At 45.3% G+C, this 13,806-nt stretch overlaps 1 protein-coding gene across 1 annotated transcript in view; it reads left to right on the forward strand.

The window, feature by feature from the left end:
- The first annotated feature begins 1,279 nt into the window (after positions 1-1,279).
- Positions 1,280-13,806, forward strand: part of LOC124711624 (probable serine/threonine-protein kinase nek3) — a 357,746-nt gene continuing 345,219 nt past the window's right edge. Inside the window, exon 1 of the mRNA XM_047241796.1 lies at positions 1,280-1,435. Coding sequence (XP_047097752.1) covers positions 1,406-1,435 — 30 coding nt within the window. The 5' untranslated portion in view covers positions 1,280-1,405. The remainder of the gene's footprint in view (positions 1,436-13,806) is intronic.

Here is a 13,806-nt window from a genome sequence, read left to right on the forward strand (position 1 = left end):
AAGATGTGTATAACAGACGGCTTAGCCGCTGATAATTATGAGGGACATTCTGTAAGTAACGCAACACATTTTTTCCTCGGCCAGTTTGTTGTCGGGCATCGTGGAATATTCCCGCTTCAGCTCCTATATTTTCATAAAGTTCCCGTAAGTGATGGCGCTTTATGTAGCCTTCAAAATGGCGCCTGTGACGGACGAGCGTTCCAAGCAGACAACTGTCACTGAGTTACTACTGGCCATAAACAAGAGCATAGCAGATATTCAGAGGCGCCTGCAGAATGTCTACTGAGACCTGACAGTGAACAAAAGCACGATGAATCGCTGGGAAAGGCGTCTTTCATCATCGAAACAAGATAGCGCAAGCCTGTTCGACCTGCCGCGTGCCGGCTGGCCGCACACAGTTGTCACTCCTCCATTGTTGGAACGTGCGGACACTCTCATTCGAGGTGACTGATGGATCCCCATCAAATACCTTATTGCACAACTGGACATTTATATTGGTAGCGCTGACACATTTGTCCACTAGTTGGGATAAAAATGGTTCAAATGGCTCTGAGCACTATTGGACTTAACATCTGAGATCATTAGTCCTCTAGAAATTAGAACTACTTAAACCTAACTAACCGAAGGAGATATCCATACCCGAGGCAGCATTCGAACCTGCGACCGTAGCGGTCGCACGGTTGCAGACTGAAGCGCCTAGAACGGCTCGGTCACAACGGCCGGCCGCTGGGATACTCAAAGGTATGTGCCCACTGGGTTTCCAGTGCCCAATAGAGGACAATAAAAAGAGACTAGTTTGGCCCAACGAATGATGCACTCCGTGGAAAGCTCTACGTGGATGACGTGGAGGTTGTTGATGCAACAAGACTTTGGCTGCGACGCCGACCCGTAGAGTAGTACTGTGCGAGCATATAGTCCCTTCCAGAAAGGTGGCGGAGGCCGTCACATTGAACGGACATCATGTCGAAAAATAGGGTTTTGCAGCCAAAAGAGTGGGTAATAATTTGTTGTATTGGAATACTGAATAAAACCAACCTGCTTTCAGGAAAAAAGTGTTTAGCATTATACACTGAACGCGTCTCGTAGAAGTTTGTCTATCCAAGTAGGCGCTTGGTGGCGCTATAAGTTCTTGTTTACGTCGAGTAACGTTGTGTTGTCTTGTGTTGCAGGAGGCGGCGGCTGGACGCCGGCGACCGGCCGGCCGATGAGCGGCGGGCGCGGCCCGCGGGGGCCCGGGGGTGGGGTCGCGGGGGCGGTGGCTGCGGGGGCGGCCGTGGGGGTGGGCCGGCGGCCGCTGCTGCTGCAGCGCTGCCTGGCCATCCAGCTGCACAAGCTGCCCGCCCTGGGGCAGCCGCCGCCGCCTCCGCCTCCACAACCGCCCCCGGCCTCCGCCTCTGAGTTTTGGATGTACGAGAGCGGCTACCTGCTCTTCCAGGTAAGCCACACTACCAAATACGAGGGTTGTAACTTTAATAGTCGCAACTATATATTTACAGCTCGTACAAAACAGATACGTGTTTCAAAGTTTTACTGACCTTCATAGTAGTCACCAGCATTGTATATAATCCGTTGCCAGCAACGTGGAAGTCATAGGATGCTCGTGGTCTATTGCCCGACGAATTTTTAACAGTTCTGAAGCAAGTGCCATGAAGTGTTTCCTTCAGTTTAAAAATCGAGAAGAACTTACGAGGGCTTAAGTCAGGGGAGGACAGTAGGTGGCATAGCACTTAGCAGCCCCATCAGTCAAACAAATCAGTAACAGCTTGCACTGTACGTGCTTGAGTATTGTCCTGCAAAATGATGGCCATGTTCTGTAGAAAGTATCATCACTTCCGTCTCTATGCTGTTCATTTTTGGAACACAACCTACGACCTAGTTAGAGACAAAAGTGATGACACTTTCTGCAAGAACTGACCACCATTTTGCGGGACAATGCTCAAGCACGTACGGTGCAAGCTGCTACTGATTTGTTTGACTGATGGGGCTGCTAAGTGCTGTAACACCTACTGCACTCCCCTGACTTAAGCCCTCGTAACTCGATTTCTAAACTGAAGGAAACACTTCACGGCATTCGCTTCAGAACTGCTATTAATTCGTCGGGCAATAGACCGCGCCGCTCAAACTGTGAACACAACTGGCACTGCTAAGAGTATCCTATGACTTCCACATCGCTGGCGACGGGCTGTACATAATGCTGGTGACTACTTTGAAGCTCAGTAAAACTTTGAAAATCGTATCTATTTTGTACGAGCTGTAAATAAATAGTTGTCACTATTAAAGTTCCAGCTTGGATATGCCATGTACAATTTCTTCCAGAGCTTTTGTCTCTCATTATCAGATGGTATATGATAAAGGGAAACAGATGTAAGCTATGCACATTGATGAGAGAAAACACTATGAAAATCTGCTTAGGAACTTGTTCGTCCGTCTTTGGAACGAAATGCAGCACTGATTCTGCGTGTCAGGGATCCGACAGTTTGTTAGTAGGGTGGTGGAGATGTGTGGCATTAGATGTCAACGCACAAATCATGTCATTCGCGGAAATAACGGGCCGCTGTTTTGCGTATGCGGTGATGGCGTCAGATAGGGACCCTAATGGGTTCCATAGGATTTACACCAGGCGAATGCGGTCGCCGGGACTTCAACATAAGTTCACTGTAATGCTTCGCGAATCACTGTTAACACTGTTCTGGCTACGAGACACGGACATACTACTGAAAGATTACACCGCTGTCGTGGAAGACATGAAGCATGAAGGTGGTTCGCAGCTGTTAGGGTGTCTTCGATTACTATTACAGGTTCCATGCAAGCGCAGGAGTATATCTTCCATAGCAGTATACTGCTACCACCAGGTTGTGTCCGTGGCGCGCTGCACGTTTCGAGCCGACGTTCTGGGCAATGTCGGCGTTTGTGGAGACGTCCATCGACCTAGTGTACCAGAAATGCTATTCACCAGAAGAGTCGGCACATTTCCATTCATCAATGATCGAATCTCGATAGACTTGTGCCCACTGCAATTGTAATTGTCGATGTCGCTAAGTCAACATGTTAACACATAGGGGTGGTCTGCTGCGGATCTCCGTGTTCAGCAATGTACGATGAAACTTGCTGGCAGATTAAAATTGTGTGCCGAACCGAGACTCGAAACGGGACCTTTGCCTTTCGCGGGCAAGTGCTCTACCATCTAAGCTACCCAAGCACGACTCACAGAAGCTCTTCTGCGAAGTTTGGAAGGTAGGAGACGAGATACTGGCAGAAGTAAAGCTGTGAGGACGGGGCGTGAGTCGTGCTTGGGTAGCTCAGACGGTAGAGCACTTGCCCGCGAAAGGCAAAGGTCCCGATTTCGAGTCTCAGTCCGGCACACAGTTTTAATTTGCCAGCAAGTTTCATATCAGCGCACACTCCGCTGCAGAGTGAAAATCTCATTCTGGAATGTACGATGGACGGTGTGCTCCGAAACACTCGGCACTAGCACTGTGCCCTTTCGGCCGAGATGCCACACATCACCATCTATCCTACTTTACAGAGCAGACAAGTCCCGAAATCCCACATTCTGTGAAGAGTCGTGGACGTCCATGTAGCAGCTTCATTGCCCTACCACCTCTCTCCTTAGATTCTCACGACTGTAGCACGTGAACATTCGACCAGTTTCGCCGTTTTCGAGATATTCATTCACAAGCTCTGCGTAATAATAGATTATCTTGATGGACCCCCCCCCATTTGCAGCCCATATTTTCGCTGGGATGATCACCCGTCCGCGGCTGCTCCGCTTGCATACTTTTGGTACCACGTCACGCACCCTCTACACCACCAGGCGGCATCCAACGTCACCACGGACAGTTGTCATAATGGTTTGGGTTATTACTGTATAATATAAATATAAAACGCTCTTCCCTATTTTCTTGATAATTTCGAACATCTTACATCATTTTTCAATTTCAAACGCTTTTTATAGGGATGAACGTGTCTTGCTTCCATTGTTAGTCGCAAAATCATAACTGCCTCTCTAGTGCCTTTACCTTTTCTATATCCAAACCGATCTTCTTTGAACAGAACCTCAATTTTCTTTTCTGTTCTTCTGTATATCATTCTTGCCAGTAACTTATTGTATTAGTTACGTCAAACACGCTCCCTCTCCTCTCCAGTGTGGAAGCGTCGAAAGTACTACTACTACGCTACCGCAAGTTTCGTGTCGGGATCACTGCAACGTGAAAGAGGGTCCGAAAGGTACACAGCACGTCTACGGAAGCAGTTAGCTTGTGGCTTGCTGCTATTGTAGTCAGTACGAGCGCGCTCGCAGGCTATGCTACGTTGAAAGCTTGGGTCGCTGTTGATGTTGGGATGAGTTGTCACAACATCTTCACGCGGCACATCTGGTCCGAAATTGCAACAATGGGGGAAGCGGCCAGTCTTTGCCATTATTTATAGAAGTGGCCGTCAACTGTTCTGTAGAAAGGGCGGGTTCCCATACTCTCCTTTAAGTAACGTTAACACTAATTCATCCGTGACAACGCTGATTGTGCCAACGGACTTACCGCAGTGATTACACCGGTTCCCGTCAATCACCGAAGTTAAGCGCTGTCGGGCTGGGCTTGCACTTGGATGGGTGACCATCCAGTCTGCCGAGCGCTGTTGGCAAGCGGGGTGCACTCAGCCCTTGTGAGGCAAACTGAGGAGCTACTTGATTGAGAAGTGGCGGCTCCGGTCTCGGAAACTGACGTACGGCCGGGAGAGCGGTGCGCTGACCACATGCCCCTCCGTATCCGCATCCAGTGACGCCTATGGGCTGATGATGACACCGCGTCCGGTCGGTACAGTGAGACCTTCATAGCCTGTCCAGACAGAGTTTTGTGTAATTTTAGTTTAGCGAACGCTGATTGAGATCCGTTCCGTGGATTACTTCAAAAAATGATTGGTTAATGTGTATTTTCCCACATAGGGAAACAATGTTCGCTAATTTTGAACGAAACTCTCATCTCTTCACAGGACGCGATGTTGTCTACCAAATGGTGACTTTTATGGTAGTACTGTTAGGCTATTAGATCTCGTACCATATGCTCAGTACTGAAGTCCAGTGATACAAGGAAACTCGCAAATGTTTCAACTGGAACAAATTTTTCTCTGAGTTTAGACAGTCTGTTTTTAGTATAGTCCTCAAACTTTCGACTGGATTGATAGCGTCCACAATTTTACCATATTATGACCATTTTCGTCTCTGCATAACATAGTTGGGTTTAAAACAGTAGACGATCTGTAACAGCTATTTTAATCTCTCTGCTGCCTCTTCCTTTTTCTTGGACTGCTCCTTCTAGAGGAAACTGAAATATCCGTGGATGCCTTAGAACATATCTCACTAGTGTGTCCTTCTGTAGGTCTTAGGTTTCCAAAGAGCTCTCTTTACGACTTAGCCTACCTATTTGAAGGCTCGAGTGATGAAGTTTAATACATAAAGCACCTTGCACATAGATTCGAAAGACAGATATAAACTCCATTGAATGCACGTGGAGGAACAAGAAAATCTTCCATGTAATCTCTCTCCGTGAATTACTCTGTTACTACAGAAAGCGAATGTATACATGTTACTGATTGTGAACAGGGACAGAATTACTGTAGTAGCCGTTATTTCTGCTCATGTCAATGTGATTTAGTAACATATAATTTAGTAAAATCATCAGACGATCAATTCCAATTAGAAAATGATCTAGAGAGAATTTCTATATGGTGCGAAAAGTGGCAATTGGCACTAAACAAAGAAAAGTGCGAGATCATCCACATGGATACTAAAAGAAATACGATAAATTTTGGGTATACGATAAATCGCGCAAATCCAAGTGCAGTCAATTCGACTAAATACCTAGGAATTACAATTACGAGCAACTTAAATTGGAAAGACCACATAGATAAAATTGTGGGGAAGGCGAAACAAGGATTGCGCTTTGTTGGCAGAACACTTAGAAGATGCGACAAACCCACTAAAGAGACAACCTACATTACACTTGTCCGTCCTCTGCTGGAATATTGCTGCGCGGTTTGGGGTCCTTACCAGGTAGGATTGACGGAGGACATCGGAAAAGTGCAAAGAAGGGCAACTCGTTTCGCGTTATCGCGCGATAGGGGTGAGAGAGTCACTGATACGATACGCGAGTTGGGGTGGCAGTCACTGAAACAAAGGTGGTTTTCTTTGCGGCGAGATCTATTTACGAAATTTCAATCACCAACTTTCTCTTCCGAATGCGAAAATATTTTGTTGACACCCACCTACGTAGGTAGAAATTATCGTTATAATAAAATAAGAGAAATCAGAGCTCGAACGGAAAGATTTAGGTGTTCCTTTTTCCCATGCGCCATTCGAGAGTGGAATGGAAGAGAAGGGTATGAAAATATGGTTCGATGAACCCTCTGTCAGGCATTTAAGTGTGAATTGCAGAGTATCCATGTAGATGTAGATGTAGATTTGGTTTAAATGGCTCTGGGCACTGTGCGACTTAGCTTCTGTCATCAGTCCCCTAGAACTTAGAATTAATTAAACCTAACTAACCTAAGGACATCACACACATCCATGCCCGAGGCAGGATTCGAACCTGCGACCGTAGCGGTCTCGCGGTTCCAGACTGTAGCGCCTAGAACCGCTCGGCCACCCCGGCCGGCTATGATGTAGATTTATTCCCGACGTCTCTCTCTGTGGAACTGTGTAGAACAATAACTTTCTGAGTGCCTTAAAAATTGCACCAAATTTTTCCGGCAACTTTCGCGAGGAATTAATTGTCCACAGACACAGCAGTTTTTGTGGCAATTGTTGACTGAGTGCCAGTAGATCGCGTTGTGTAAGCAACCGGCTGCTTATATAAATATCGACTTTCGGAGAAAAGGCAGCGTCACGCTGAAACGAGTCGACGTTTGTTACGGCTACACAGCTACATGTGAAACCAATAAATAAGTTATATCAGGTAGGAGCTGCAAATAATTTTAAATCGTCTGCCAAGTGCCCTCGGTCGTTTAAACCGCATCTCTTGAGGAGCCTGATGAGAATAAGCCTGTAACCTTATCATTGCGCGTATACATGCAAAACCAATAAATAAGTTATATAAAGCAGCAGCTGCTGTCATTATTTATGTGTGCCAAAACCTCTTTCTAGTTTTATTATTTATTAGCATATTAGAGGTCTATGATAGGTCAGAACAAACCGAGACTAGTTGCAATGCTTTGAAGGAAGGGATGTTCTTACTTGGTTCACACTCTCAGACATCTACGATATGTCGCAGTCCTAAAGATATGAAGTTATTTCGATGAGAAAGTCAAAAAAATTATAATTTAACGATTTATTTACGCGGACGTGGGAAGTTCAGTTACATACTGATCAAGATGTGTTTCAGAAACACTTGTGCCTAAGTCAGCATTGTTGTCTGTCGTAGGATCTGTTATAGATTTCCGTCTGTCTTGTTCTCCGTGGAAGATGAACCTACGGCCTCCAAGTTCTGTGACGAGGTTTGGACGTCCAACAACTCGTCGCCCATTTCTAGTTATCGCCGTCCTTCAACTACTTTTCGTAGATGCTCACGACAGTTGCACGGTAGCAGCCGACCAGCTTCGCCCTTTAGCATATTAGAGGTCTATGTTAGGTCAGAACAAACCGAGACTAATTGCAATGCTTTGAAGGAAGGGATGTTCTTACTTGGTTCACACTCTCAGACATCTACGATATGTCGCAGTGCTAAAGATATGAAGTTATTTAGATGAGAAAGTCAAAAAAATTATAATTTAACGATTTATTTACGCAGACGTGGGAAGGTCAGTTACATACTGATCAAGATGTGTTGAGAAGGAACTAGTGATAGTAGACAATTGATCAGGTCTAAATGTTGTAGTTTTGCAGTAGCGGCATTCCAGTCTGTCTAATTATGCCAGAACCGGCATGAGTGGCAGAGTGGTTCTAGGCGCTACAGCTTGGAACCGCGCGACCGCTACGGTCGCAGATTCGAATCCTGCCTCGGGCCTGGATGTGTGTGTTGTCCTTAGGTTAGTTAGGTTTAAGTAGTTCTAAGTTCTAGGGGACTGATGACCTCCGAAGTTAAGTCCCATAGTGCTCAGAGCCATTTGAACCATTTTTTTGATATGCCAGATACACACACTAATGACCCAAAACGCTATGAGCACCGACTTACTAGCGTCTTGGCCCACCTTTAGAACTGAGTACAGTAGCCATTCTGCGCGGCATGGATTTGACAAGTGCCTGGTAGATTTCCGGGTATATGTGGCACCAGATGTCTAAGCACAGGTCAAGCAATTCCTGTAAATTATAGATCGACGATATGTGACCTCAGAGCTGGCGGCCTGTTGTGTTCCAGATGTGTTCCAGTGGGATCAGATCAGGTGAATTTTGTAGGCATGATATGAACGTAAGTTGACAATCAAGCTACTCAGTCCACTGTAATAATATCCTGTCTTTGTGACGCATACTGTTACCCTACTGGAAGATGCCAGTGTCGTCGGGGAAGGCGTGAAGGAATGTAAGCAGAATTGTAAAAATACAATCGGCTACCGTAGACGATCATAAGTATAGGGTACGGTAGTTTATCCTGTAGCCTTGGTCAGTTAACGTCGTACTCGTGTTACCTGTACGTTAGGCGTGTTGCATACTTATTGAACGTTACCTCATATCGATCGCTTTCTTTAGGTATGCAATGAAGTGCCCTACTAGATTCCCCTAGAAATCGGAAACAGTGAAGCGTCTACAAATTGAGTGAGGATATACAGAAGGCCATGTAACCTACGGAACAGTTTTTTTCCACATAGTTATCCTCGTGTCTCTTACTCAAAAATAAACAGCATTATAATAAAATTGAAATAGTCAATGTTTAATTCAGGTTTTATTCGAAAATTGCTGATTTGTAACGTAAAACGGAGATGTTACGTAGTAAAAATAAAAAGAAAACAAGTTTATCATATAGCGCTAGACAGAAAAATCTCAAAAAAGGTGAAATTGAAGAAAAACGTAAAACAGTAGTATATCAAACATCGCTTCAATAGTTCGTCGAACTTACACAAAACATGTTTCTGTTATCCATAAACAACTTCCGTATTTAGCAATAACAACAGGAAACTCTCGCCTTTCTTCATAATGATGAAAGTTTCATTGAGTACAAAATAAACTATAAGTACATACGTTTTTTATGTTTATGCATGTAAACTGTACTTGCATCAAAAGTCAGTCCTTTGGTTACGTAAAAGTGCAGGACTTTCGCGAACATCTAATTTTTGATATTTAAAAAATGCAGTTTATATTCTGTAAGGATATAAAATACACAATGAAATGTGGTTCTAATTGTGTGCAAAACAAACAAACAAACGAAAAAAGAGGAGTCGTCGGCAGGCAGTTTCTCTCTTGCACATTCATTTATGTGTCTTTCCCTACCAGTGCTACCAATACTACCGGTAATTCTACCATCTACTACGTCATTTATGTACTGTACCAAAACTACTGAACTGTAGTTTTGGTATAGCACAAATCTAGATATAGAGTGTCCGCAATAATTGTTGCTGGTAACCCTTTCGGAGTATAAAGTCGGAGTCCACTAAACCCTTCTGTTCCTAAAGTTTCGTCCAGAACACCGCTGGATATGTTCAGAGGCGTTGCTCTTCTGTTGAGTCTTGTCGACGCATGAAGTTCAGGTGAATGTCATCGATTTCATAATACTGATCCTACTGGCCTGCATTCGTGGTGCGGTACATGTCACCAGCATTCTAGCATTCGCCTCTAAGACGACATACACTACGTGATCAAAACTATCCGGACACCTGGCTCAAAATGACTTACAAGTTCGTGGCGCCCTCCATCGGTAATGCTGCAATTCAATGTGGTGGTGGACCACCCTTAGCCTTGATGACAGCTTCCACACTCGCACGCATACGTTCAATCAGGTGCTGAAATGTTTCTTAGGGAATGGCAGCCCATTCTTCACGGAGTGCTGCAGTGAGGAGAGGTATCGATGTCGGTCGGTGTAGCTTGGCACGAAGTCGGCGTTCGAAAACATCAGAAATGTGTTCTATAGGATTCAGGTCAGGACTCTATGCAGGCCAGTCCATTACAGGGATGTTATTGTCGTGTAACCACTCCGCTACAGGCCATGGATTATGAATAGGTGTTCGATCGTGTTGGTGCAGTTCCCATCCCCGAAACGCTCTTCAACAGTGGGAAGAAAGAAGGTACTTAAAACATCAATGTAGGCTTGTGTTGTGATAGTGAAACGCCAAACAACAAGGGGTGAAAGCCCCTTCATGAAAAACACGACCACACCATAACACTACCGCCTCCGTATTTTACTGTTGGCACTACACACACTGGCAGATAACGTTCACCGGGCATTCGCCATACCCACACCCTGTCACCGGATCGCCACATTGTGTTCCGTGATTCATCACTTCACATAACGTTTTTCCACTGTTCAATCATCCAACGTGTACGCTCCTTACTCCAAGCGATGGGTGGTTTGGCATTTAGCGGCATGATGTGTGGCTTATGAGCAGCCGCTCGACCATGAAATCCAAGTTTTTCTCACCTCCCGCCTAACTGTCATAGTTCTTGCAGTGGATCCTGATGCAATTACATATTACGACTCTTCAACTGTCGGCGGTCTCTATCAGTCAACAGACGAGGTAGGCCTGTACGCTTTTGTGCTGTACGTGTCGCTTCACGCTTCTACTTCACTATCCATTGGAAACAGTGGACCTAGGGATGTTTAGGCGTGTGGAAATCTTGCGTACAGATGTATGATAGAAGTGACACCTAATCACTTGACCACGTTCGAAGCCCGTGAGTTCCGCGGAGCGCCCCATTCTGCACTCTGCCTAATGACTACTGAGGTCGCTGATATGGAGTACCTTGCAGTGGGTAGCAGCACAATGCACCTAATATGAAAAACGTATGTTTTTGGGGGTGTCCGGATACTTTTGATCACATAGTCTATCTGGGCACGACAATCGTCCAGGTGTAAAAAGAAACGTGAGTCATCCTACCATATGACATGCTTCCATTGATCCACGGTCCAAATTCGATGATCCCGTGACAACAGCAACCGTAATTGACGATCCCGTTGGATCTGCTGCAGCGATTGAGGTTCAACAATGTACGCTGAACGATGTGTTTCAGAAAAACGTGTGCCTAAGTCAGCATTGTTGTCTGTCGTAGGATCTGTTATAGATTTCCGCCTGTCTCGCTCTCCGTAGAAGATAAACCTACGGCCTCCGTGACGAGTTTTGGACGTCCAACAGCTCGTCGCCCGTTCGTAGTTATCGCCGTCCTTCAACGACTTTTCGTAGATGCTCACGACAGTAGCACGGTAGCAGCCGACCAACTTCGCCCTTTCCGACATGTTCGTTCCCAGGTGCCGGGCCGTAACAATCTGCCCTTTGTCAAAGTTGCTTCTGTCAGTGGATTTCCCCATTTGCGGCATGCACTGTCGCTAGCGTCATTCCCTATTCGTCTCATTCCCCCTCATACACTTTCCTCGCGGCGTGGGATGCCCGCAACGCCGTCAGGCGCTATTCAGTCTCGTGGTGAGCAGTGGTCATAATGTTTGGTCCATCAGCGTATACCTTTGTCACGAAGCTGACTAACGAGTGTTTGCACAAGAAGGCTGCGCTTTTATGTGGTTATGAACCAAAATGAAGAAGAAGCTAGGTAGATGGAACTTGGTGACGGCATATGGCTCACTGCACTTGACATCTACCAAAATGGCCGCCAAACTGAACACTGTGTTCGAGCACTTAAGTTCGCCTTCAGCTGTATGAAATCTCTCACTTTGTGAGACCCCTCGGCTGGATTAAGATTTAAACCAAGACACAGCTACACGATATTTTATCATTCTGTGCGTCGCTACTTGGTCCCTTCCACGACATTATCTCCTTCCCTCAGTCTTCGATCTAGTCGAGCTATTGTTTGTAAAAATTTATCTCTACTGTAGGATTCGGTTTGGTTATCCCTGGAACGATCGCCAGTCCTCTACCGTGATTATGGGCGGTGTTGTTGCCAGTAAAATAGCATTTAATTTTAAGACGTTGAGCACACCATATGTATTCACATCTCAGTCATTATGCTGAAGTATTTTAATATGTTTAGCATGCTGGTACAGTGACGAAAACCTCATATGGTTTCCACCTTTTGTATTTTACATATGGACTTCCAATCTGTTATAGTTGTTCGTAGATTTCCCAATCGCGTGAAGTAAAAGACGCTAGACTTCCTCTAATATGACCACTGCTATGTCCGCAGCCACACTCTTCAGTTAATTACGCCTTGCCCATGTTGATTTCGCCATTGTCTTTGTATATGACAGGGGCTACGCGCGTATAATATTGAAACAAGGTGTGTGCCTTGAGATGAGATGGGGAAAGGAGATTACAGAGTTTCACCCCAGGACAAGGTAATTATACCAAGTCTAGCTTTGTGAAATCATTCTGTAACACTGACAACAGCGGGCAGATGAAATGACACAATTTCAGAGACTTTGCTGGTCTCATACAGCTATGGTTTTACGTATACGCCGAATGTTCATGTGTAAGAGGGAATTTAAAATAGGCTGTGACAATGATGAGAATTTGGATCGTGGAGGAGGCGTGCCAGGGTAATCCGTGCTGTTGTGTGAACCGCTGTTCCAACACAACTACCTAGTAAGAAGGAGACCTGGATTCGATTCCCAGCCTTGGTGCAAATTTTCACTCGCGGCTTTAGTCTATATACATAAAATCACAACAATAGGTTTCTGTAAGCTTTTCATATTGGAATGATTTCGGATTTCACAGTCATCTACCGTTTAACTACATTAAAAAGCAAAAATGTTGTCCTTCAAAAAAATGTTACATGACTCTCAACATGAACAAATGTAACGTACTGCGCATGAATAAGCGTGAAGACCTATTATTGCATGATTACACGATTATTGAACAACTACCGGTAGCGGCCACTCCATCAAATGCCTGAAAATATGATTACGGCGCAGTTTGATTCCTCCCCCCCCCCCCACCCCCCAGTTAGCCGAGAGCGCTGATGGGCTCTCTTGCGGGACACAGGGAGGCGGACCACCCCCGAAACGACGAAGGCTGATGAGGTTGCCGTCCACTATGTGGTTTTTAGGCGGTTACCCAGATGCCATTAGGTAAATAATGGACTATTACCATGTTCCGCCTGAGCTACACACTACACAAGCTCCTGGAAGATGTGTCAATCTTGAACGTGAGATCTACACAAGACGTAGATAATGTGGTAGACAGGTCCCTTGCTGTGTTGACTGATGACATCAGGGAGGGCATTCGGCGAACTGATGCCACTAACACTGCTAAATCCGATATAACACTGCCGACACCGTAGAAAAACGGGAAAGGGCTAAACGGGGAAAAATACATACGGAGCGATTTGAAGTGGAACGACCATTAATTACAGAAAATTCAGACGTCGGAGTGAGATCCATTGGAAGAATCGTCAGGAAGTCGTTAAAATTCGGCTACACGATAAATCAGTCTAATCTAAAAGCCATAAATTCCACTAAATACCTAGGTATTACAATTACGAACAACTTAAATTGGAAAGAACACATAGAAAATGTTGTGGGGAAGGCTAACCAAAAGCTGTATTTTATTGGCAGGACACTTAGAAAATGTAACTGACCTTCTAAGGAGACTGCCTACACTACGCTTGTCCGTCCTCTTTTAGAATACTGTTGCGCTGTGTGGGATCCTTAGTAGATAGGACTGACTGAGTACACCGAAAAAGTTCAAAGAATTATCGCGAAATATGGGAGAGAGTGTCACAGG

Source organism: Schistocerca piceifrons, chromosome 8 (genome assembly GCF_021461385.2).
Source record: "Schistocerca piceifrons isolate TAMUIC-IGC-003096 chromosome 8, iqSchPice1.1, whole genome shotgun sequence".
In the NCBI taxonomy this organism is placed as follows: domain Eukaryota; kingdom Metazoa; phylum Arthropoda; class Insecta; order Orthoptera; family Acrididae; genus Schistocerca; species Schistocerca piceifrons.